This window comes from Apostichopus japonicus, chromosome 11 (assembly GCF_037975245.1).
Source record: "Apostichopus japonicus isolate 1M-3 chromosome 11, ASM3797524v1, whole genome shotgun sequence".
NCBI lineage: Eukaryota > Metazoa > Echinodermata > Holothuroidea > Aspidochirotida > Stichopodidae > Apostichopus > Apostichopus japonicus.
The window spans coordinates 14,883,825-14,908,178 of record NC_092571.1 but is presented as its reverse complement, the minus strand read 5'-3'; the positions used below and the strand labels follow the sequence as shown (position 1 = coordinate 14,908,178).

Sequence of the window (24,354 nt, the reverse complement as noted above, 5' to 3'; positions counted from 1 at the left end):
CCCTTGATGACTTCAGTGGATTTGTTCACCCGATTTTCATAGCTTTTATCACTTAAAACTGGTAACGGTGAGTATACCCGTTAATCAGTTAAAAACTGATGTGTATAATAATTTCTTAACATGTGTTACATTTATGACTATAGCTGCTACTGGAGAAGGATTTACAAACAGAGAATACTAAATACACAATCCTATGCATATAATGATTGACTGGACTAACCAGATTACTCTAAAGGTTTCGGCCACAGTTTAACAGAAAGTGAATGGCACTTTACTGCAAAACATTTAAATCTGCAATTTGAACAATCTTATACAAGGTCCACTTACTAATCAAACATAGGGACAGATGGTTAAGACTCCTAACCAGTCATTAGTTTGAAATTAAATTGATTAATGAATTCGTCTGTTAGTAATATTTTCAACAGTAGTATCTGCTGATCGGTCTAACATGTGTTATGGTATTATAACACACTTCAGTTTATACTGATTAACGGTTGTCTCTACATTATTATCAATACAAACTGATCAGGTTTTGTACGTTGGATGATTTGTTACATAATGTGAGTTTATATAGGTTCTTCGCATCTGTTACGAAAGTAGTAGTATATCTATATATATATATATATATATATATATATATATATCTCTCTCCACCTCCACCTCTCTCTCTCTCTATATATATATATCTATATCTCTATCTCCACATCTCTCTCCACCTCTCTCTCTCTCTCTCTCTCTATATATATATATATATCTATATCTCTATATCTATATATATATCTATATATATATATATATCTATATATCTATATATATATATATATCCAGAGAACTTAATTGCTGATATACTATACTGCGAAAAATAAGGAAGATATATAAACAGTTTTGCTGTAGGAGGCCTACAGACATGTTTTTATGCAGATGTATATTTGTGTTACGTTAGACTTCAAGACATGTCCGCCGCTTTAAAAGCTAAATAAAGTTCATTTTCCGTCTTTCTTAGACTAATAAGATGGTTTCAATTTCGATTTTAAATAAGTCATGGGGGTTTTAAGCTTATGTCATTTAGTTTTACTAGATTGTTCGTGACATATTCATAGCCAGAGAGTTTTAATTTCCTGCACAAATTTACTTTTCTCATTAATTTGTTTGTCTTTAATTTTCTACCCTCGTCTTCCTATTTTCCACCGGCTATAAGGTTTGTTTTACAAAACCCAAGAGAAAACTATAAAAGGTCAATATTAGGATACCAAGTTCCATCTTAGAATCGAGGGGATTTATTTATTACGTGTGTGCAATAGCGATTACAGAGTTTACATTCTAGATTACAGTGGAGATCGGGAGGTATGGTTAAAAGTCCTGAAGTCTTGTGATTATTGAAATACCACGTTTAACAATAAAAAATAGGTTTCTTTAATTCCGTTTTGCGGAGCGGACAGGAGGACGAGAGTACCACATTATGTAAGGTACCAGGTTGTTTTTCAAAGGATAGTCCAGAGGGGGAAGGGGGGGGGGGATATATTTTTGGCTGATGAACTGAGAGCTCATATTCCAAACATCATAGAACATTTATTTTGGACTAATAAAAAAAGATCGCCCTGGTGAAATTTGCATTCAGTTTATACCTATGGATATAGTTTTCGAAAGAATAACATTTGCAGTTGACACGGTTTGTAGCAAAAGTAACTATGACATCACTCCTGTATGCTTCAAGTCCACTTAAGGGTACATACTGTTCCAGTTTTAATTATCAGTATCTCGAATTACATGCTCAAATATGAGTACAGATGTACAGCTTTCATACTTGGTACGATACTGCTAGAAAGATATACGAATTATACATATTCCGCTAATTCCAGGAAACACTTTGGGGACGGAATGATACACTCAAGGGAAAAACCAGAACAAGCCTACTGAATTATAGAAACACACACACACCCACACAACAGTGTGTTTTTCATTCAGATTGAGGTCCCCATTGTTTTTTTCCATTGTTCAAATGCACGTATACCCTTACATTAACAATACCCCTTAACAACAGAATCCTTCTGAGGACGTGGTGATTCTTTTCAAATGACTTTATGACGACTTCCTTCGTTCAAGTCCTCATCATACAATACAAATGCACATTAAACCCTCCGCTCCCCCCCCCACGCATTTACACGCATAAACCCACCCTGCGGGCTATAACAGGTAATATGCCAATGATTAATAATAATTTCATAAAGTCGTATTACCCCAGAACCACCTACAGCTAAGTTTGTTGCAAACCTACAGAACATTATTAAACAGCAAAAAAAAAACTGAAAAAAAAGAAGTATCAATGACTGAACAACCAAGAATCGGTCATAGGCTGCTTGTGATCTTCCTTGTTTTATAGTCTTTTAACCAAAAAAGTCAAAATGTTAGAAAGGAGAACGTTAATTATCGCACCAAAAATACCACCAGGTTCTTAATTCGATCAATCAACAGTTAGTTTGACGTCATTCTGACGTCATTCTCACTTCACATTTTCCTGTCCATAAGACTACTTTTCCTGTTCCCAAGAAAAGGTTTTTAATTTTCGATCGTGTGAGGTCTTTCAGATGATACAGTACCGCCCACGAAAAAGATCTGATCTTAAAATAGATTTTCGGGATTTTTTCTTACTTTTTTGGGCTTCTAAAGAAAGTCTTATTTCCTTGAAATTATTCCTTGAAAAACTGCCTTCAAATTAAAGTTTTTTGTTGTTGGCACTAAACAGTGAGAAATGAGACAAATGTTAATTACAGTACTGCTATACGTCACATTTAATAACTGGTCGGTAAAATGAAAGCAATTTTGGTTTGAGCCACCTTATTATAATCAGTTATGCTTAAATTACATTATCTATCATATTTTGAAAGCGCATTTCCACGAAGAAAACACTTTCTATCATAATATCCTTCACAAAAACATTTCCTATTTGATATTTTCGTGCGAGGCTGTGGATAATTGGCTTTTTTTATGTTACAACAAATATATGCATATTCATGTCACGAGTTGCGTAATGAACGTGTAATACATTGAAGTAACGGTATATAAATCAGAGAACTGACCATTTTATATATCCCTTTGTATATAAGCTGGCAAAATAAACGCCGTGAAGTTTTGTTTGGCAGCTAGTACAGGAATAATGAGGTGTATACACTTTAAAATGAAATTACTTAGAATTGTTAAGGGTTACGGCCATGCAAGCCCCGCAGTCAAAAATTCTGAGTTGGCGGGGAAATAACAAATTTAAGGAGCTGTCGTACCATCAATGTGTAAAGGAAGCGAAACAATACTCTTGTCCTGTAACTACTCTTTTTTGCCAGATGGGTGACATTATGTGGAAGAGGGATTACTCTGCACAGGGGAGGGGCAGGGGAGGGGGAGGGGGTTGATACGGCTCCCTATACCCCGGTCTGGCTACAGCCTTAGTCATGATTTAAATCAGTAATTTTGATTTAGGTGAAAAGAGATAGTAGAGATAATATACTGACTCGAGATAGAACTCGCCCGAAGCAGAAAAACATAATGGTATTGACCCGACTCGATCACCAATAGGAGTCCCACTTCATTTCCCCGACCCCACCCCCTCCCCTGCTGACTACTATGCCCTAATATTAAAAAAATCACACTAATTATCTTACAAGGGTATTTGAGCTGCCCGCATAGCTATAGGCTGGCAGGGAAACAGGTGCCTAGGCCCAGATTGATTCATACTACAGTTTGACACCAATATGTGTTACTATTTTACTGTACAAAATCTTTCCAAGTAACAGGACGCAGGAGGGGGGGGGGGGTTGGGTTTACCTCAATTGTTTGTACCCATCTGTTAATTCTTGGTTCGCCTTCAACTCCAATTCCTGGCTACGGGCTTGTACTTGACTATTTCATTTTAAGAACCCCAACCCCCCTCCTCGCCCTCCTCCCCTCCCTCCTCCCCTCCCCTCCCTTACCCGCTCCACCACCCCAGCCTACATTTATGTAGTATTGTATAGCATGTACAAAGCTATACGTTGATATTTTGTTCTCAACGAAATTTTTAATAAATTACCGGCGGTTCTGTTAATGATCGGATCTTTTGAAAAAAAACTGTATTACAGAGTTTCACCATAGGTCATATACATTTAGTGAAGGACTCTCTTAAGTACAAAAAAAAAGAGATAACAAGCAATATGTATTTTTATGATCATCACGTGACAAGACAATAATGTGTTGTCAACAAAAGCAATGCTTACATTATTTCCTTTTTTCTTTCTGTTGTATACCGTATATAGCCTATAATTGCTCTCCATACATTTTGCACTAATGGTTCATTTCCTATATCTTTCTCGCTAACATGATACTTGTATATGTTGAAGTAATAAACAAATGAGATATGAAGACTACATCTTCTTGGCATATAGAACGATTAACAAGAATGAAATTACAATACGAAACTTACGTTGCTGTGTTTCTATGGCAACTCTTAGATATGATATATATCGCGCGCTTCCTTTAATGTGAAATGAGTTGTTTTAACTCAAATGGTTCGTATCTTTGACTAGTTTTTCTTTTCAAGTATAAGTACTTCTTCTCACCACCGGAGAGGTGTAATTAGCCAAGCCTTAAAGCACAACATATGCCATAAAACATATTATAACGCTAATTCCCAATATAGATTAAAGCTCCGCACACTTCTATATAAAAAAGTTGGGCAAACATTTTACCCAACACTATACATGCAACCACAAATTTTGGGTTTAAAATATTACCAAAAAAAGCTAGCAAAGTGACGGTATTGTAGCCTTACCAAATTTAATTGATCAAAATATGATGAATAAACTATGCGGCAAAGAAATGCATTGGGCAAAGTTTTACACAAAAATTGGCTGGTTGAGAAAACTGTGTTAGAGTGTGCAACAATACATGACATAAGAAAGTAAAAGGACAATATCAACAGTTAAAGGGGTATTCCATGTGGCAGATATATATATATATATATATTTATATATATATATATATATATATATATATATATATATATATATATATATATATATATCTCTTCGCAATACACAATATTACGCGGATGTGCTTTTGACCCAGACAATGCAGAAACTAAATTTCATCATTTTATCGAAGCAAATCAACTTTAGCCACCTGAATATCCCTTTAATAACAAGAGCAATTTGATTCTCAATTACCACCATATGAAAAGCAAATTTATACAGATACATTTTGCTCAGCAAAATCACAGTAGTTCCTCTATATGCAAGGAGCTGGAAGACAGATTGACGATGATGACTGTTTTGAAAGTAGGTTATACTATATTATCTTGATAAGTGTACCCATCTGTCGCTTTGATAGACTTAAAGGTAGTCAGTGTAGACCCAAAATTATAGAACGCTGTAATTGTCAGACGTTTTCAAAAAGTACTTTCTTGGAGGTCTTTTACTCTCTTGATGATTCTCAGACATTTTAAAGGAACACACAAGATGACTGAATGTCCCAGTGAGGAACATTTCCTCGAATGTTGTAATAAAAACAGTTTAAGAAATTTGACCAAAGGTGACCATATTTGAAAATCTAGCATATTTGGGGCCAAAACAGCATACCTTTAAAAGTACACGACGATAAAAATCATGGAATTTCTCTTCAAGTGTATATTCAATGGCGGGATCAATTACGAAACAAAAACTAGCCTCTGGAAAAGAAACTTGTTTGTTTTGTTTTGTTTTATTTATTTATTTATTTTCTTCACAAACAGAGCAGATCACTTAACGTCGTTGGTCAGTCAATACTACAAGTGGTTATGTACAGAGCTACATTTCGTGTTAAAACGCCCACGAGGACTACTTCTTGTTTCCAGAGGATGCAATTAGTATCATGAGGTATACTTAAAGGAGAAGTAAGCCATCATTATTTATCTTATTTGATATCAACTATTTTGTGATGATTACTCTCACACACACGGCATAAAAACATGGGTCGGTTTAAATTAAAACATGCTTTTGCAGAAATTTTCGGTACGAATCGATTTCTTTGGACGGATTATCAGTGGGTTGTGACTATACATGGAGATTACCAACGTAACTGATGACGTATGATGACGTAAGACAAGTGTACTCTACCTGCTACGTATTGCAAGGTAGGGATAGGCTAAGTGTATAAAGTATACTTTGAACGGATAGGCTGTATGCAAATCAGGTGTCTATGACGTGGAATGGATAAAATGTTATAAAACATGTGTATAATAAATATATATAAAAATAATTTTCCTACCTGAGGAATTTTGAACAGCTTCAGTAAATTCGCTACTTGGATTGAATTGACACTAGCAGCCGCACCAACGACTCCTGCTACAGAGTACACCGTGTTTCTTTGCTTTTCGCTCAATTGGTCAGTTTCGGTGGTAGCATTGGAACAAATGACATCCTGTCGCTCTCCTTTGTCCATATTATCTATGAATAAACTACTTCCATCAACGAAATGAACAGCTTGTTCTAAACTGTAGGCCTCTTGGCTACAATCGTCAAACGCTAGTACGCCTAGATCAAAACCAGGTAGGAATGTATTATTTTGGTTGATTTTATCCACCACAAAGACCATTGTTTCAAGTGCCTGCAAGTGAGCTTGAGGGGAGAGGGACCCACACGTGTCGTCGTCTGAAGACCGGTGAATTTGGAAGAGTCCACCGAGCATGACGTCACCATGTATTAAGACACTATTCGTCGTGCCATTAACCTCCATGATATTACCACTCGAGTTAATCGACACACCCCAGAGCAGGACATACCACAAGGCAATATGTTTATTCATATTCATGTATGGTACGGTAGCGTGTAAATCCATGTGCTAATTTCTCGTGATGTCCATTAGTGAAAGTAATCTGCAAGAAATGTACAAATTAGAAATGTAAAAGAAAACAAACAAATTGAGTAAACAATTAAAGAAAATAAAACTTTTTCAACAGTTCTGTATTATGAAAAATACAGTATTGCTTATAACATATGCCTATTAGGTAACATCATATTATGTAGTGTTCTTTGCAAGAACACAATGTTTTCCATGATGAGGTACATTTCATGATACAATGGTGCACGATTTCTGTATTTGTACACGTATACGCTTCTGTGTTAAAGGCAATATTGAAATCAATGCACGTACATTCTTTATTTTTTTTCTGTGTGTGTGAGTGTAAAATTAGATTTTTCTTTTCAATTCAACCATTATTAAATGATCGAGTTACCATTTAAATTATTACGTTAGACATTATTCTAGTGTTGATATAGAATACTCCTACAATACGGGGAAAAAATAGGAGCAGAATTTTGTTTCTTTCTGCTTCTTTTTGGTTCTTCAGCATGTGCACAATTTGAAGAATGTTAACAGGATTTTAATACTTTCAATACTCTTATAACGACAAAGTTGAATGGTGACATCAGTTCTAATGACAAGACATTGTTTTTCTAGTTCGATTAACTTTAAAAAATATCATTTCACTCCTTTCATTTTTAATAAATTTGTCTGACTCATTTGGATTGTATTGTATACATACCATTTGAATCCATAAAAGTCTTGTTTGTTATTTCCATTGAGTTATAATGTTGCAACTAATATACATATGTATATTAATGACCTGTGTATTAGACTATATAGTCCAGCCGCTTTAAACGATGAACTTCAGTTGCTTAAAGGGTCATAATCGAAATCAGTTAAAAGTGTAATAAAAATACAACCTGGCCTTGATAACATTTTAATTTCGTGCCTTAAGTCATCCTAACAAACTTCACTATGGAAGACTTTGAAACGCAAAAGAAACAAGTGAAGAGTTATTATTGATTAGAGAGTAATCCATTTCGTTGTTATAATTTTGATCTTCTTCAACGAATTACATGATTTACGTTGAGCTATTTTAAGACTAGTATTCCCGAAATACGAAATGACTAAAATACGACCGAATATACTCAACAATATGACAGATAAACGTAAAACGAGACACATGAAACACAAACTTGACTATATGGCCTGCAAAGGTCGGATCAACACACTGATAAGAAAGAGGTTATCGTAAAAACGAAGTAAAATTTAAGGTTACTGGCCGAAATATGAGAGAGAAAACAAAGACTGACGCGTGCTATCGCTTATGGACAAAATATACATATCTATATATATATCAAGGGATTTGATTGTTAAAGGTTTTGCCGTGGGGGTCGGTTTACCAATGTAATTTATTCATTAACAAATACATGACACAAACCCAACGTTGTCAGAGCCGGAAAAAATAACTAGGATAACTTTGGGGCATGTTTACTATTTATGTTAATATAAACATATGTTTTCTGTACTAACAGTACGACTGAAAAGTACACAAGACATAGTACATCCTCATTTATAAATCAATTTCTGTGGCAAAGATTCCTAATTATTATTATTATTATTGTTATGCTGATTTTGCTCTGTATTAATGATCCAATATCCTCGCTCTTTTCCACAACTCCGTCCAACCTTCTGCCGATCCCGCCCCCGCCCGTCCTTCCGAAAATAAATTCTTTGACAAAACAATATATTTAGCAATATCTTCCACAATGACGACTTAAAGTGGACGGGAATTAATCAATGTCAAACAATAAATAGAATTAACAGGCGACCTTCCATGTTTAAGCAAAGCTTGACTATAAACAGTATCATCATATCTTGTAAAAGAAATGAGTAAAAAATAAAAATTACGACATGGAGGTTACCTATACATATTGAAACGCAAGGCAATACGTTTGGCATAGCATGGGAAAATATTACCGGGGGATGGATAAAAGCTTCTCGAACAGAGTAGGTATGTAACTTCTTTATCCAGAGGGTAATAGATAAAAACAAAAGTATAAATAGCTAATTTAAAATAGTGAAACAAAAAAGCAGTTGAAATCGGTAGTTATACGTTTGTAACGTAACATTGTAAAGGTAATATCCTATAGAATGTGCATAGAGAGAGGGGAGAGGGGGGGGGGGGGGTGGGTGGAGGGTGGAAGGGAGGGAGGGAGGGAGGGAGTGAGAGAGGCTCTTAAACCCACAAAGTTTTTTCCTTATATATAGGTTTATACAAATGTTCAATAGTATTGTTATTGGTGAATGATATCCAAACATATGGAGATAGTATTGTTATCCATATATATAGAAAAAGTATTGTTATCCACACATATGGACGAATGTTATCCAAACATATGGACAAATTATTGTCATCCGTACATATGGACGAAGTATTGTAATCTATATGGTTGAGGTTTTACATGAGTTACATTTTGTTTTCTTTTAACGACATGAATGTATTATTAAAACTTTCCAGTTTTGTCTTTTTTCCTATATTGTTCTTTATAGCATATTCATCTGATGTAGATGGACAAAGTTCGGTTTGATAAAAACACGGGGTTTCTACGCGCGTATGTGCAACCGTTAACAGTAGCTCATTTACATATTCAAACGCTGCAGGTGAGATCTATTTATAGAAATATACACTATATTACGTCATATACACCAACGGCGTTGTAATATATATTCATCTGATGTAGATGGATAACAAGTTGAAAAGATAAGAAAGATGCCCTTGCTCTTCACGATTCGTTCCTCTTCTTCAAGTTCGTCGGTAATTTCGTATCGGCCATTAACTCCTTAGCTCGCCAATTACCGGATTGCAAGCAGTCAGTTGTAACGATATTTAACCTCATTACCGTTTTTTATGCTTCATCGAAGATATCCGGCGGATGAATTTACGTAAAATCTGCCTGAGAAAACACCGAGGGTTATATACATACGCATGCAGACTAATCAGTTCTATATAAAGCCACTGCCGGTATTTGAAGGTTCGTCAAGTACACAAATACTTTACTAAGGGAGAGAGACTGGTAAAAGTGAGTCCGAAATCTTACTTGACCAAGGTTGCCTGTACTTGTGTACTCATCATCTTGGATTTGTACCCGTACTTGTATTCAGGAAATTTGGGAATATATATTGTATTAGATATTAGTGCAAAATTAAGTACTAATGTTTAGAGCATTGAACTTGTATTCACAGTTGTACTCATATCAGGGAGCTGCTACTCTAACAGGGAGCTGCTTAGAGTAGCAGCTCCCTGCTCATATTACTGCCATTCTACTTGCACACGTATCCATACTGATATACTCGTATACAAGAAGCCTAAATACAGAATTGTAATACACAAACATCGGACTATACCCACCCTTGTATATGTATGATGAGTCCCAAAAAGACGAAACCGGTTGTGAAGTGGAATTTGTCTATACATATATATATATCACCCAGTTACATTTCAGACTATAGGGCTACTTTTGGCGAGTTTGGACTTTTTCATCTTTCTTTGTCTTGAAATGAAAATATCACTAGTTTTAAGCTTATCAACAGCATTGGCGTTATATTATCGAATAACCGTAAAGAACTTAGCTTCAAAAAAGAAAGAAAAAAATTAGTCCATGTTTTAAGGGGGCCGAATTGGCAATTTATATAGGCTAGGCTTTATAAGTGCCTATACTTCAACAATCGTGTGTGTTTATGCCAAGTAATGTAATCCTTTTTTTTTTGAAAAGCAACTGACCATGTCAAGGCTTCCAACATTTGATTTGGCATTAATTCCTTAGAAAAGGAAAGCAACATATAGTTTCTGTTAAAGGTATCTTTGTTGGTGTAAACAATTAGGCCTATGTTTATAACTCAACAAGCTGCTTCGAAATCCAAAGAGTAAGAACTTCACACTTTGAGTGTGTCCAAATGTTGACAAGCCGCACAATTTAGAAGATTGTATTCCAGTCTCGTCTGACTGGTATATAGTGCACATTCTGTATTGATTATTCGAAACCAGTCACCAGACCATGACATATAATTGACTCCTTGATATTTAGTAAATTTCATTCTTCGAAGGAATCGCTATCCGCCTGACGCCCTCACATGGGAGCGAAATCTTCATACCTTCCTATTGGTCAACATCTGCTAAATAACGACAATGCAGATATCGGGAACATAAGCAACTTTATGCTAGTGATTATTATATATTATTAAACAATAACGCGTGGCAGAAATCACACACACATACATACAGACAAAACATGAAAATAAGAATAAAGTTCAGTAGAAACTAGTGTGATTTACTATCAAGCTTGAGGGGAGTGGGGAGAGTAAAATGGCGGCTGGAGGGAGAGGGCAGGGACAACAGCCTCGGGTACAGGGGCGTCGGGGATAGAATAATGTACTTAAAGGAAAGTGAAGACTTCCCCTACATTGTGACATAATTGTTCCCAAGCCCCTATACTTGGCTCTCAAGGTTCCTGTTGTCAACTACAAACCAACCGTTAAGTATTTTTGTGTTGCGACGGAAACATTGTTCCCGGGCCCTACTTGTCTCTCAAGGTGTCTGTTGTCAAACATAGGCCAACCGTAAACATTTTTGTGGGTCACGGAATTATTATTCCCGGGCCCGACTAAGATCTCAAGTCCCTGTTATCAACCATAGACCAACCGCAATTTTTTTTTTTTGTGGGGCCACGGAAACATTGAACCGTGTTTCTTGCTTTTATACAATAATATACTCACTATATAATTTATACCTGGCGAAAACTTGCGAAACGAAACTCAACGTAAGAATTCTTCTTTACTGTACTTGATCATGGGCGGCGATCCTGGGGGGGATGGGGGGGATATATCCCCCCATGAAAATGGGTGGAGGGGATGTAATACACCATATCCCCCCCACCAAATGCCAGGAATAAGAATATTTTCATGCCTTCAGTTATGCATCATCGTGAATGTACGGCCCTTTTTTAGCTTCATTTCTCGCCTACCATAAACGCAGTGCGATCTTTTCAAATAAACCGTCTTTATAAAGCAAGAATAGTTGACTGTAGGCTTCATTGGCCCTATAACAACAAAATGTATTATTGCGCCCACGGTATTGATATAGTACATATATGCACCCTCATAGTATTCATATAGGCCCTATAGTAGGCCTACACACGTACATGTTCCCTCGAACATCTGAGAATCTCATGTTACCAGGGTAATGCTTAATTAGGGGCGTCGGAGCGGTTCGCCGGACCAATATTCACGGCGCAAAAAAAAAAAAGTAGAAAAAAAGTAGCATTAAGAAGAAAAAAAGGCAAAAAATAAAGAACCAAATGAAACATACTTCAAAATGTGTTTCAAAAGATTAATCGGGTACAAAAACAGACAAGGGAGAATGCACAGAAGAAAAGCTCGGGAAGTGCCATTTCCTGCAATCTGGGAGGCATTTTATCAAAATTTTCTCCATTACGCTACGCGCCAACCAATGGTGGCGCGTTGCGTAGTTTGACCTTCCAAACGTCCCCCCCCCCCCGATAATTATGGTAGATGGCCAAACTCTGATCTTCCGTACCAATCCCAAATAGCTTCCGACGCCCCTGTTAATACACGTACGTTTCACCTGGATGCCCTAGCAATCGGTACCTAGGAATGTAACTATGTGTAATTGTGTATTGCATGTGTATAGGCCTATAATAGCCTGCATGAGGCCATTTTCTTCATCGAATAATATAAAGAGCTCTCGAACATTCTAACGTAGTGCCTGAAACAAGATTGACAGGTGCAGTTTTCCAAAAATAACACCCAAAATTAAAAAAAAAAAAAAGTATTTTGGATCCTGATTATGAGATATTTCGGACATGATATCCCTATTTTAAAGTTGGGTATATGCCGCTTGGAAACCTCGGCAAGTGCCGTTTCCGGCCATCTAGAGGGTTTGTAAATCCCCAAATTTTCTTGTACGCTTCGCGCCAACTCATGGTGGCGCTACGCTTAGATAGTGAACAAGGTCATATCCCCCCCACTCGAAAGTACGGATCGCCGCCCATGTACTTGATGTTTAACACGAGTGGAGATAAACTGAAACTAAGACTTTTTAAGTGTAAACAATTGTTTTTTCACAGCTCTCTGCAATTAAAAAGTTATATATGAAATTTAAAATATACGCAAACCCACAATCACCTTTCGATGAATTCTTCTTAACCTATTCTATAGCATTATAAATTACTTTGAATTATAAATCCCAACAATACGTGTTTTGTGACTAGCGAGAAGTAAGCATTGAAAACAAATTAAAATGAAGACAAATAACAGGGGTGAATCCATGATTGTAAAATGGAGATTGCGTGGCACTGGGTCCGCTAAAGCCGTCTTCCATAAGGAGGGGGTGTCCCCCTCCTTATAAAAAAATAAGACAGTTTGGACGTGAATTAATTCACTTAATTAGGTCTACGCGCACAGTAGTGCTTACTACTACTTTTATTGTTGGTGTGGGGTTGAACAGAGAAGTGTGCACCCCTATACACTCCCCTGATTTGCAAATATACTTGTCCAGGAAGTTTTAAGAAATTTGAAGTAATATAAAAACTTCCATTTGTGCGCTCTTCATTTGGTTTCTATATACTAAGCCTTGCATGCAGCTAACATTACCATACCTTTCAGAAGTTAAACGAGAAAAACATCAACAGTCTAATATAGTAAAGACTCAATTGTTAGATCTTTCAATTTGCAAGTTGTCTTCTCATTGTAATGTGTAATACTTAATAATAGGTAAGCTATAGTTAAGTGCCAATAAACTTTAAGAAGGAAAGTCAACGACTAACATTAAATCATATGGACGAATTAAATGAAATGGTCTTTAATAATTTATCATCCTCTGCAAATTACCATAAATATATATATAAACAAAGGACCTTTTGACGAAAAGGTTTGATTTCAATATATAAATACATACCAGAGTATTATTGAAAGCTTCCGTCTTGATATACACGAGTATAATCCAATTACGTAATCCTGACAGTTTTCTTGCAATTTAAAAGAGATTCACAATACGAAATATTATATTTAATGCGATTCTAACTTCCACATGCTATCATTGCCAACTGAGTAAATAATCCGGAAACCAAAAACCATTCCTTCTTCGCTACAAATATATATATAAGCCAGGGTAACCAAGGACCGTAATTAATCGGGGGAAGCCGTATTTTGATATGAGTACACACCCGTTGATACCGAGAGCACAACTAACTAATTTCGCTGCTATCTAGGGTAGATGTATAGATGTGTATACATCACATCACACGTGGTCTTCTGCTTATCTGATTACATCACACAAATACACACGCACGCACGTACGCGACGCTACGATACAGTACAATACACAATGCTTACACAGTGCATACGGATGTGTTTACGAGCCATCACGATGCCAGTAATACAACACACATTTATGATGTATTTTCGACTAATCAGATCCATGTTCCTTTTTGCGAGGTCAGTATATTAATGCCGCAAAGTTTAGAATGCTAAACTTTGTTGACAAGATTTCAGACGTAGTTTCTTGGAGGGACTTTGAACTCTTTTGACTGGTTGATGAATTTTCCAATTAGGCAAATAAATGTCTCAGTTAGAGGGGGAATATTTCGACATAGAGATAAAATGCTTGGTAAATTAGTTGATTGTGCGCACTACTGATGACATTAGAAAATCTAATGGTTTCCATGACGCATGCCATTGTTTAGAATCCGTTTATCTGCAAACAAGGGTTTAAGTTCGGTGATAGTGTTTGGAGACGTAAACCGTAGTGTATCTGCGATGTATAATGATCACACTATCGCTCATCGAATATTTTAGCTCCGAAATCTTCCTCTGTCAATTTCCCAGCATCCTACCAACCCCCCCCCCCCCCCCGCCCGCCATTCCCCGTTGACCTAAACATTGGACTTTTACGTCATTGATTAGGTCTACGAAATAATAATAACTTCTACGTCATAAGGAAAGGGTCAGTCTACAGAATTATTTCAAAATCATATAACAGTACAATCATAATAATGTCGGAGGATTATAATACTCACGTTACAAACATTGACGAGAACGTATGAGTACACTGTTAAAACACTGGGCATTTTTTTCGTTGGGTAAACCCCGTTGCTCAGCGTATTGGTTAAGATTTGCCCAAATAATGTTAAAAGGTTTCTTTTGCTGCACGTTTGTTGCATTCTCCAATAATTGGTCAAACGCATTGTAACGGTTCCCACAAGGGTTGGTTATCATTTTGACATTACCTAATTGTTAGGTACTTAACGTGCAATTTGCATACATCTTTGCTACAAGTTGGGCAAATCGCACATTCACGTTTTGGATGGGCCAACTACATGCGATCGTATGTACGGTTTTGCAGTACGGTTGCAGTTTCGCAGTACGGTTTGTGCAGTACACTAATCTGTGTGTACGTACTTGCGCGTTGTGTTGCGACAGAAACACTTCTATGCACGACGTGCCCAGTATGCTCCACAGTTTTCATTACATCTGATTCTGAGTGCATCAAAAATGAGTCGCGAGGCAGCGATCTAATAAACCAATGGGGGATTCAACTGCCCCGAAGTAGCCCAAAATTTTCGAGGTAAGTGGAACCAGTGTTAGTTCCTCATGTTTTCCATTTGTTTCACCTGTGCCATCAGTGAAGTACGGCTAAGTAATGGTAGGCTAGATCAGTCGAACGTTAGGGTAGTACACTTCAGCCAAACCGGTCTCCACACGTTGACCGCTGCTCATACCACTAAGTAAAAATAATGTGATGTTTTAACTTAACGAATGTCAATGTAACAAACGTAAACAATAAAAATTGTTTTTTCTCTCATTCAGTGAAATAACAGCCTATGCCGTGGTTATGCATGCAATTTGGGTCATGGCGATCAGATCCATCATAGGCTAGGCTACGTAGTTATGGGTCAGCCTAACGTACGGTTTACATACAACCAACTATGATGCACATAACATAAGGCTCCAAGTTTAATTAATGGTATATTGAACTCATTATCGAATTAAGCGTTTACTACCTAGAATCTACAATAACTAACCAAAATATAAATCAAGGCCTACATTTTATTCACTTTTATTAGAAATTGTGTCATAATTAAAGTAAACTTGTACACAGACTATGCAGCTATATACATGGTACTGGTGGTAGGCCTTGTTCAGTGGTAGTATACTAGCCTAAGCCTATTTTACTAGAACTTGCATATTGTGAGTTCAGTTTATAACAAGCGTATATGATTAAAGCTGTTACCCTTGACCTACTGGACCTTAAATTTCTCCATCTTGCAGACAATTTAAGAATTATTTACTTTTCCTACATACAATGATATCGAGTTAGAAGCATTGGAACTTCTGTCTGAAGAGGACATTAAATCGATGATACCACAAGTTGGGGAAAGGGTCAAATTTCTACGGAAATGGAAAGAACACGTAAATCCAGGTGCTGCAATTTAAACATAGCATTGTTCAACTTATAGCCTAGGGAAAATAAAGGTAACAATGCTGTGTTTCAAATGTCTAAATGAGGTTTGTGGAGGAATAAAACAATTACTGAACCATTTGAAATATTATCATCAAATCTCTGCTGGAACATCTACAAGGATAGTTTGTAGCCAAAATGGCTGCACAGACACCTTTTCCTACACTTCGTCATATAAAAGGCATCTATTAGCTATCCATGAAATACTGGTTACGACAGATGAAGGTTCTGCTGATGAAGCAAAAGATAATTTTGAGTTGCCGCCTGCAAAACGAAGAAACAACTCTTCAGATGAAGATAACTGTGTCCAGCACCTTGATGAACATACTGATGAAACTGCATGCCGATAACATATTTGAAAGTGTTGCTACCATAATTCCATAACATTCAGTTTCTGGAATATGTTTATCATAAAAAGTTCTGAGCTGAATACTCGATGAAGTTATGGAGAAAACTGCATGAATCTCAACCTCAAACAAGTTTGGTATTTTCTTGCTACATTTACAGGAGCAGACTCACATACCTTCATACTTTGATGTCAAAAAGAGGCCTCAGCCATTCATTCTATGCCTTTACGCAGACAACAAGTTATGTCCAATGCAAAGCTTTGTTATAATAGAAAGAAATGACGTGCCCGTTCCATTCATTATAATAGCTGTTGACTTGTGTTACATGGCACACTTCATTCTTGATATGAAGTATCAAGAAAACTGTCAAGGGGTGTGGGAGTTTTTTCACACATGCATATATGAACATATATGAATATATAGGGCTTACCTCAAGAATGCTTCTGCATAACATACCATATCAAAGTCCAGACACAATGTTAGTTTTTGTAATGAAAAGTATCCTTTTTTATTTAATTTCACTTAATTTGAAGGTAAAGCCTTTGTTAGTTTTAAAGTGGATTTCAGTTACTTTCAACTTCTGTCAGTTTTACTGTTTTAGTTTTTTCATATGTTTTCATTCAAGCTACTGTTTTATTTAAGTCATGAAGGAAGCAGCGTAAATTTATTTTAAAACCATGGGTTATATAAAAAGGGAGGGGTGTTGCCAGGGATATCATTGGATACATTTGTAGTGTGTGTGTATATATATATATATATATATATATATATATATATAAACTTCAAATGTATCCAATATATATATATATCGCGAGTTACAGAATCTTAACATGTGTTAATGCACTTCTAATTACTTCTAATTTATCAAAAGTGCATGCTGTAGATTTGATTCCCTGTGGTTAATAACTATAGGTGAGTCCTTACTACTTCTTTGAGGTCAGTCCCTAACTCTTTTCTGTCTCTTGTTGAATGTTCAACAAAGTTTGCTGTATCATTGATAGTTGTTATCTAATTTTATTACCTTGATTTGTTGTAAATGATCTATAAAATTTATACAGTCTTATGTTAATGTTGTTCATAGAGTATATAGAGAGACAAGTGAGTTTTCAGATAAAAGTGCCTTACAGGAGCTACATGACTATCAGGAAAGTAATTATTATATTGTATTTACTATACGTTTTGTTATTTTGTTTTTGTTATTGGAGACATTTCTAGTATTTGCTGGTTGGTATTTTATAAAGGATCATTTTCATTCAAAGGAAAATATCTCTATTAATGTTGATGACTTGTTCAGTGTTTACCTTTGTGCCATATGTCAGTATTCATAACTGAATAGTACTTGGAAGTGACCTTTACTAATTCATGAGGGCATTTAAGAGAACATGTGAATGCCTTGTCAACAGTCAGTTTAAAATAATCTTACATATTTTCTTTTCATAATTAGCAGCAAGTAGTGCCACACTTTCGTGTCCTTACAAAAACAACTTTATCGCTAAAATTCGTAGCAGTAAAGGTAACATGGAGTTTAAAATGTTATGTACCATAAACAGATGTTGCTGATATTCTGTTTTATTTGTTAATACTTATTGTATGCTTTATAGGAAAAGTCAGTTATATCTCAGGATAAGTTAACTTTGCTGAAAGTTATGCCTTTGTATTTACTTTATCTGGTAGCTGTCCGTGATTGTATTTCTTTGTCATCTGCATGTGCAGGTAAATAAATAACTTTGAAAGAAACACATTACTTCAGTCGTTTTTGGATCTCAAATTTTCAAAAGGAATGAATACCATACGTGACACAGCAAAGGAACGAAATTATTTACAGGGTCCTGCAGCATAATTGGTTAAAAATATGCCCAATAAAATGGTATGATTGTGCACAACTGATTGGTCAAGAATTTACCCAACTGTGCTGGTGAAGAAACTCCCAACAATTATTCAAGGATATTTACCCAAGGAATGGTCATATTATTACCCAACTATTGAGCGAATGGAAAACCCAACTTCGTTGGTCAGTTTTTGCTACCTTTTTGGGGTTGTTGACTATACGCCCAACATTGGGCAGGAAGTTGGTCAATTTTTGCCCAACTTTTTTAACAGTGTAACGTAGATACATTCATACCAGAGGAGGGGCACGAAAGGGAATACGTTAAAACGATTGTATAATACGGCATGTAAAGGGACCTATTCCTAAAACACTATATTGTATCAATATAGGCTAGGCTCGCATCCTAACAGCATGTCTTATAGTGAAGGTAATATATGGGCTACTGGCTACTGAATGAGTTTGTGTATATAGACATATACATTTAGAAGGAGTATATATTTTTCTCCGTTCGACATTTTTCTTCTCTCTTTATACCTCTGTCTCTCTCTTTCCTCTTCTCTAAGGAATTTTAAGTACCCCTATAGATGTATTTCGTGTCTAAAATGCTAGGAAATAGGTGATTCATGACTTTTTGAGGGTGGAACAAAATGTCAACTCCCCCGACGACTGTCAAAAATTTACTTGAATTTAATGACTCACTTCGTCTCTGTATAACGAATTATTAGTAGTCCGTCAGAGAAATCACGTTTTTTTTGGTAATTCTCTCGAACAAATCTTGTAAAAATCATGGTTAATGGGGTAAAGTGGGTTCTTTGTACTGTAAAGCTATTGCAGATCATCTGTATATATATATATATATATATATATAGAACGACGAAATGTTTTCAAGGAATTGTAATAAATTTATGAAACTATTTGTTCATGTTCTTAAAATAGTATATACGGACACTTTACCAATGTGCGTCATATTCAGTACATTTGTTGTGTGTGATAACCTAATAAAAAAAAAAACTTTATTCGAAAAAGCTCTTTTCGTTCCCAAGATATTCACATTTTAAAGTTGTTTGATAAATATCGGAAATTCATAAAATATGTGCAAACTATGACGTAGGGTGTTTTGCCCATCAAAATGTCTTATTTTAGGCCGTCATAAGTTAACCCACTAATTGCATGCCCACATATATCATTTGAATAATGTGTTATTCCTCTTTTCAAAGAAGCCAATAAAATATTTCAAAAAACAAAAAAAAACGCCTTAGGCCACAAACCTGTGTTCATTGTCCTTGAAATGAAGGATGTAAAAACAAAGGAATAACATGACAAAAGATAAGGCAGTCACTCCCTTTTCATCATCAATGCGCATAATAAGCTAATGTTTATTCATATATAAAACCAGAATTAGGAAAAGACTTGTGAAATGGTCAATCTTTGATGGATTTTGATAGAAGTTGCAGTTATCACCCACCACCCCCCCCCCCTCCCACTCCCTAGGCTTACGTGGATACGTCCCTCATGTCATAAACGTTTTTACAACAAATCCAATTAGTATCGCATACCAGTGCAATTGAAGGTAATCAGTGTTCTAAATTGACAAATGACCGTGAATATAAAAACTTGCTACAGCTGTGCCAACTTGCAAGGTTATAAAAGCAATCTAGTTTGCAAAAATATAAAAAATCCGTAAGATTATTTTCACATTTCCAACATGACGTCACAAAATACGTGAGTGTATCTATATCTATATATCTATATATCAATATATCAATATATCTATATATCTATATATCTATATAATTATCTATATATCTATATATCAATATATCTATATATCTATATATCTAAATATCTAAATATCTTTATATCTATATATCTATGTATCTATATATCTATATATCTATATACCTATATACCTATATATCTATATATCTATATATCTATATAGCTATATATACCTATATATCTATATATCTATATACATATATACCTATATAACTATATATAATATTTCTAGATATCCATATATCTATTTAGATATATCTATATAGATATATCTATATAGATATATCTATCTATATTTCTATCTAAATATATTTCTATCTATATAGATATATATCTATATAGACATATAGATATATATATATATATGTCTATATAGATATATATATCTATATAAATATATATCTATCTATCTATCTATATAGATATATATATATTTATTTATTTATATATTATTAAGACCGAAAATTTCAAATAGCCTATACGTAATTTCATGTTTCATATTTCATTTCCGTACTCATCTTACTTCATACTTGTTTCTTTAATTTTAATCCTTTTCTTGTAAATGTAATCCCCGTTATCGAAACTTGATCCCCTATCGCACGGTACATGCAAGATTAATGGAAACAACCATGCCCTTCAAATCCATACCGATTGATAAATCCTTGGTTAGAAGCAATCCAAGATGCAGGTCGTATTTCACTGATCTCTACTAATTAATTATACAAGTTTTCATCCAGATTTTGCCCATTTTTTATTTTTTTTATTTAAAACGCCAGTTGCTATGGGCAACGTTTTTACACCTAGCAACGTATACATTTCTGCACTATGAAATTGTTAATTTATGTTCATTTCAGTTTTCCTTTACTTTTCTATCTTTCTGTTATTTTTTTTCTGGCAGCAACTCAAGCCTCATTAATTATTGAACAACACAAAAAAAATAAGCCAATATATGAAAATAAGCTTACGCTATCAGATATATGTCTTGTGCTTATACTATTAATCAATGATTTAATAAATATAGGCATACTTATCAAAAACAAGAAATACTGTGTAACAGTTGAGATTTTTATAATGCGTGAAACCGCTAACTATATTTGCTTTTCAGAAAATGAAATGAACTTTTTTTGTGTGAATATTCAGATACGTATGGAACCAAATTTGTGTACCCAAGGTCATAGGTACCTGCTTACCAATATAACGCTACCTAACTCAATTCAAAAAGTCCCAACTGTCCCGCCCCTCATTCTCTTCTTGATTTCACACCAAGACAAAGTCGTATGACACATAATGTACCGGCACATGGTGAAGTTTGAGAAATATAGTTCCTATCCAAAGCCCCCCACCCCCTTCCACTCCTGGACCCATTAAATACCGGTGCCGTGGCCGAATGGATAAAGGCGGTGGCATTTGAAGCAATGGGCTTAGCAGTAGGGAGGTTCGGGGTTCGATCCCCGGCCGGGTCATAGTAAGGTGGGTTTTCATCCAAGAGCAATCTACGGTTTTTCCATCTGAGATGACGGTCTGAATTGAAAAGATTCCAAATTTGAGTTAAAAAGTAGAATTGGAAGCCACTCAACGTGACAGTTGTAATCCATAAGCCTTTGCGGGCTTCTCTCACATTTTCGGGGTCGCTTAAACGTCGTAAATAAAAACTACCTGATTGTTATTAATTGTTATGCAGTATACACATTTGTATTAGCTAATGGTGTTCACCACTAACATATATTCTGTATCGCGAACTATCACAAACTGTTTTTGTTCAAAGATAACTTTAGGTACAAATTATTAATGTTGATGATATGTTGTCGATAATTATAAAGCAAACTGCTATTAGTCCAGATTGTATTTCTATAACCATGGAAAGCTCCAGCCAGCTGGAACAAATTCCTCATGCTAATACCTCTCTAAACTGTCCTCCAATATCATGCTTCAAAGCACTGGTATTGACAGTACAAACAGTTCCTTACTTTGATCTGATAGAAACATGATATTCATACTGCTCATACTGACAGTACCAGTGCTTTGAAAAGCGGGATATGACAGTACATCATTGAAAAAAATTGTCCCAACTGGGAAAGATCCTGCGAACTAAATGAAACATGAACCCCTCCGTAATCCATACTGGATTCCCTAACAATATGACAGTGGTCATGTGATCAAAACTATAGGAAGCATATAGGCCTATGATATATACTGTAGCCAGTACATCATATCACCCAAGCCGAGAGACACATGTTCTGTTTCTTAAAGCATGTTGTCTTGCCTTCAAACACGTAAAGATTGACAACGTACAACTCACTAAGTATGAAAAACGTTTCGTAAAGCACTGAAGGTAGAACATGTATATAATGCATTCCACGATCTCAAAATGGACCAGTATATTTCATAAGTTTGACGTCATGTGGTTATTTAACCCATTTAGCTATGGTGTTACTGGATCAGAACGTTGACAGATTAACCCTTTTCTTGCTAGAAGTATGGATATTCATATATTGCCGTCAAATAAATCCTTAAACTCGATCTGTAATAATTGAATATTCATGACCGTACGTAAACCTACACCAAATCTATCCATGGAAATGTTCTTGTATATGTGAAGGATATTCAGTTTGCGAAGGGACTACATTTCATTGCTCATAGAAATGCATTTCCCTTGGATATACCATGATATTTATGCCTCAAAGTATTGTAATAAGCCGATGACGTCATCTGCTTGCATATGAATATTCATGACCATGATTGAATATATCTCAGAACTCTAACCCGCTCTGCCCTTTAAACAAATCGCGTCTTATGATCATCGGAATATTATTCCAAGTGACTGGGTCTGCTTATGTTGACATAAATACCCATTCTCCAACAGGGGACTATTTTAATTACTCTGTCTGTTTGGATGACGTATACGTATACCTTTACGAGACAGTGTGATTGGTGACGAATTATCACAAGAAAAAGGGAAATGGATTATTCAAACTAATCGAGCTTCAGTAAAAGCCGAACGAAAACAGTTTACGTAAGATAATGACTTGGGAGTAATTTGTGCTTGATATAGTGTACTAATATATAGAATGGAAAAGAAAGTATATACACATCCACTATTCAAAATTGATGGTAGAGTATATTAAGTAATTAGGTAACGTTGAGCTGATAGCAGGCTGGTAGACACTATTGGAACTGATATAGTAATATATATAGTAATATAAATGTATATATATATACATATATATATATAATATATAATATATTTATTTATTACTATATAATATATATATATATATATATATATATTTATATATATGGTGTTATATAATTATGGTAGAGTATACATGATATAAAAAACTTGCGAATGGAAGCAAAGTGGAAGTTACAAGTACAAATATGCAATATTTGCTATCTTGAATAAGTTATACACAATTCCGCCATTAGCTTCCCGTATGAGTTTTCCATGTTATGATGTATATAGTTAACTGGAAAACACAATGCGAATATAGGAACGGAACTGATGATATATAACTCAATGTGTAATGAGTTTGGCATTATTTTAACTTCAGGGTCTCGTTCATCTTCCGTGTTAAAAATAGCTCCGGACAGTGACTAGTAGCAAAGTTATGTTACTGTGAGAGAAACCTTGTATCCAGATATAACATCCTGTTAGGTAAGTTACATAACTTACATATTTACGAGGCGATGCCGTTAATTACATGTTTAATTTCGTACGCATTGTGAGTTATATCATCATCATGTGTGTGTGTGTGTGTGGTTAATTGAAGAACAAATCAACGGGACACTCTATAAAGCAACCCTAAAGTTGTGCCCTATCGCCCAAGTTATTTTTAGCTCCCTTCGAGGCGTACGTGTGAGAATATATTTGTGAATGGTTCGGTTTGAACCCTTAATGTATATATTTACTTATATAACATATACATATATATATACATACGTTCCCTGCGGTTTCGAGACGAGAACCTGCTCTGACGTCATTGCTCGTATATTTTACTTTAATACTAACTCCAACCATCAATGAGTCAATCTTATATTACGTAAATCGTGGTGTG

The 24,354-nt window shown here is 35.4% G+C and overlaps 2 protein-coding genes across 3 annotated transcripts in view; one reads left to right on the top strand and one right to left on the bottom strand.

Annotated features, from left to right (window-relative positions):
* The window catches only part of LOC139976006 (metabotropic glutamate receptor 3-like), a 93,006-nt gene that overhangs the window by 46,113 nt on the left and 22,539 nt on the right, over window positions 1–24,354 (bottom strand). Inside the window, exons 1-2 of one of the 2 annotated variants that reach the window (XM_071984376.1) lie at window positions 13,784–14,071; window positions 6,271–6,877 (exon numbers count right to left, since the gene is read on the bottom strand). In XM_071984376.1, coding sequence (XP_071840477.1) covers window positions 6,271–6,840 — 570 coding nt within the window. In that variant the 5' untranslated portion in view covers window positions 6,841–6,877; window positions 13,784–14,071. Of the gene's footprint in view, window positions 1–6,270; window positions 6,878–13,783; window positions 14,072–24,354 lie in introns of those variants that run through there. The other variant, XM_071984377.1, reaches the window with a different exon arrangement.
* LOC139976401 (uncharacterized) lies at window positions 15,775–17,412 on the top strand. The gene is made up of 3 exons (XM_071985113.1): window positions 15,775–15,778; window positions 16,166–16,296; window positions 16,811–17,412. Exons 1-3 carry the CDS (start codon window positions 15,775–15,777, stop codon window positions 17,105–17,107), a joined length of 432 nt encoding a protein of 143 aa, XP_071841214.1. The 3' UTR covers window positions 17,108–17,412.

Bases quoted from the DNA above. Each gene is read 5' to 3' on its own strand.
- LOC139976401 (XM_071985113.1), top strand. The intron at 16,297-16,810 runs GTAAATCCAGGT...ACTGCATGAATC, and splicing joins TACGGAAATGGAAAGAACAC to TCAACCTCAAACAAGTTTGG.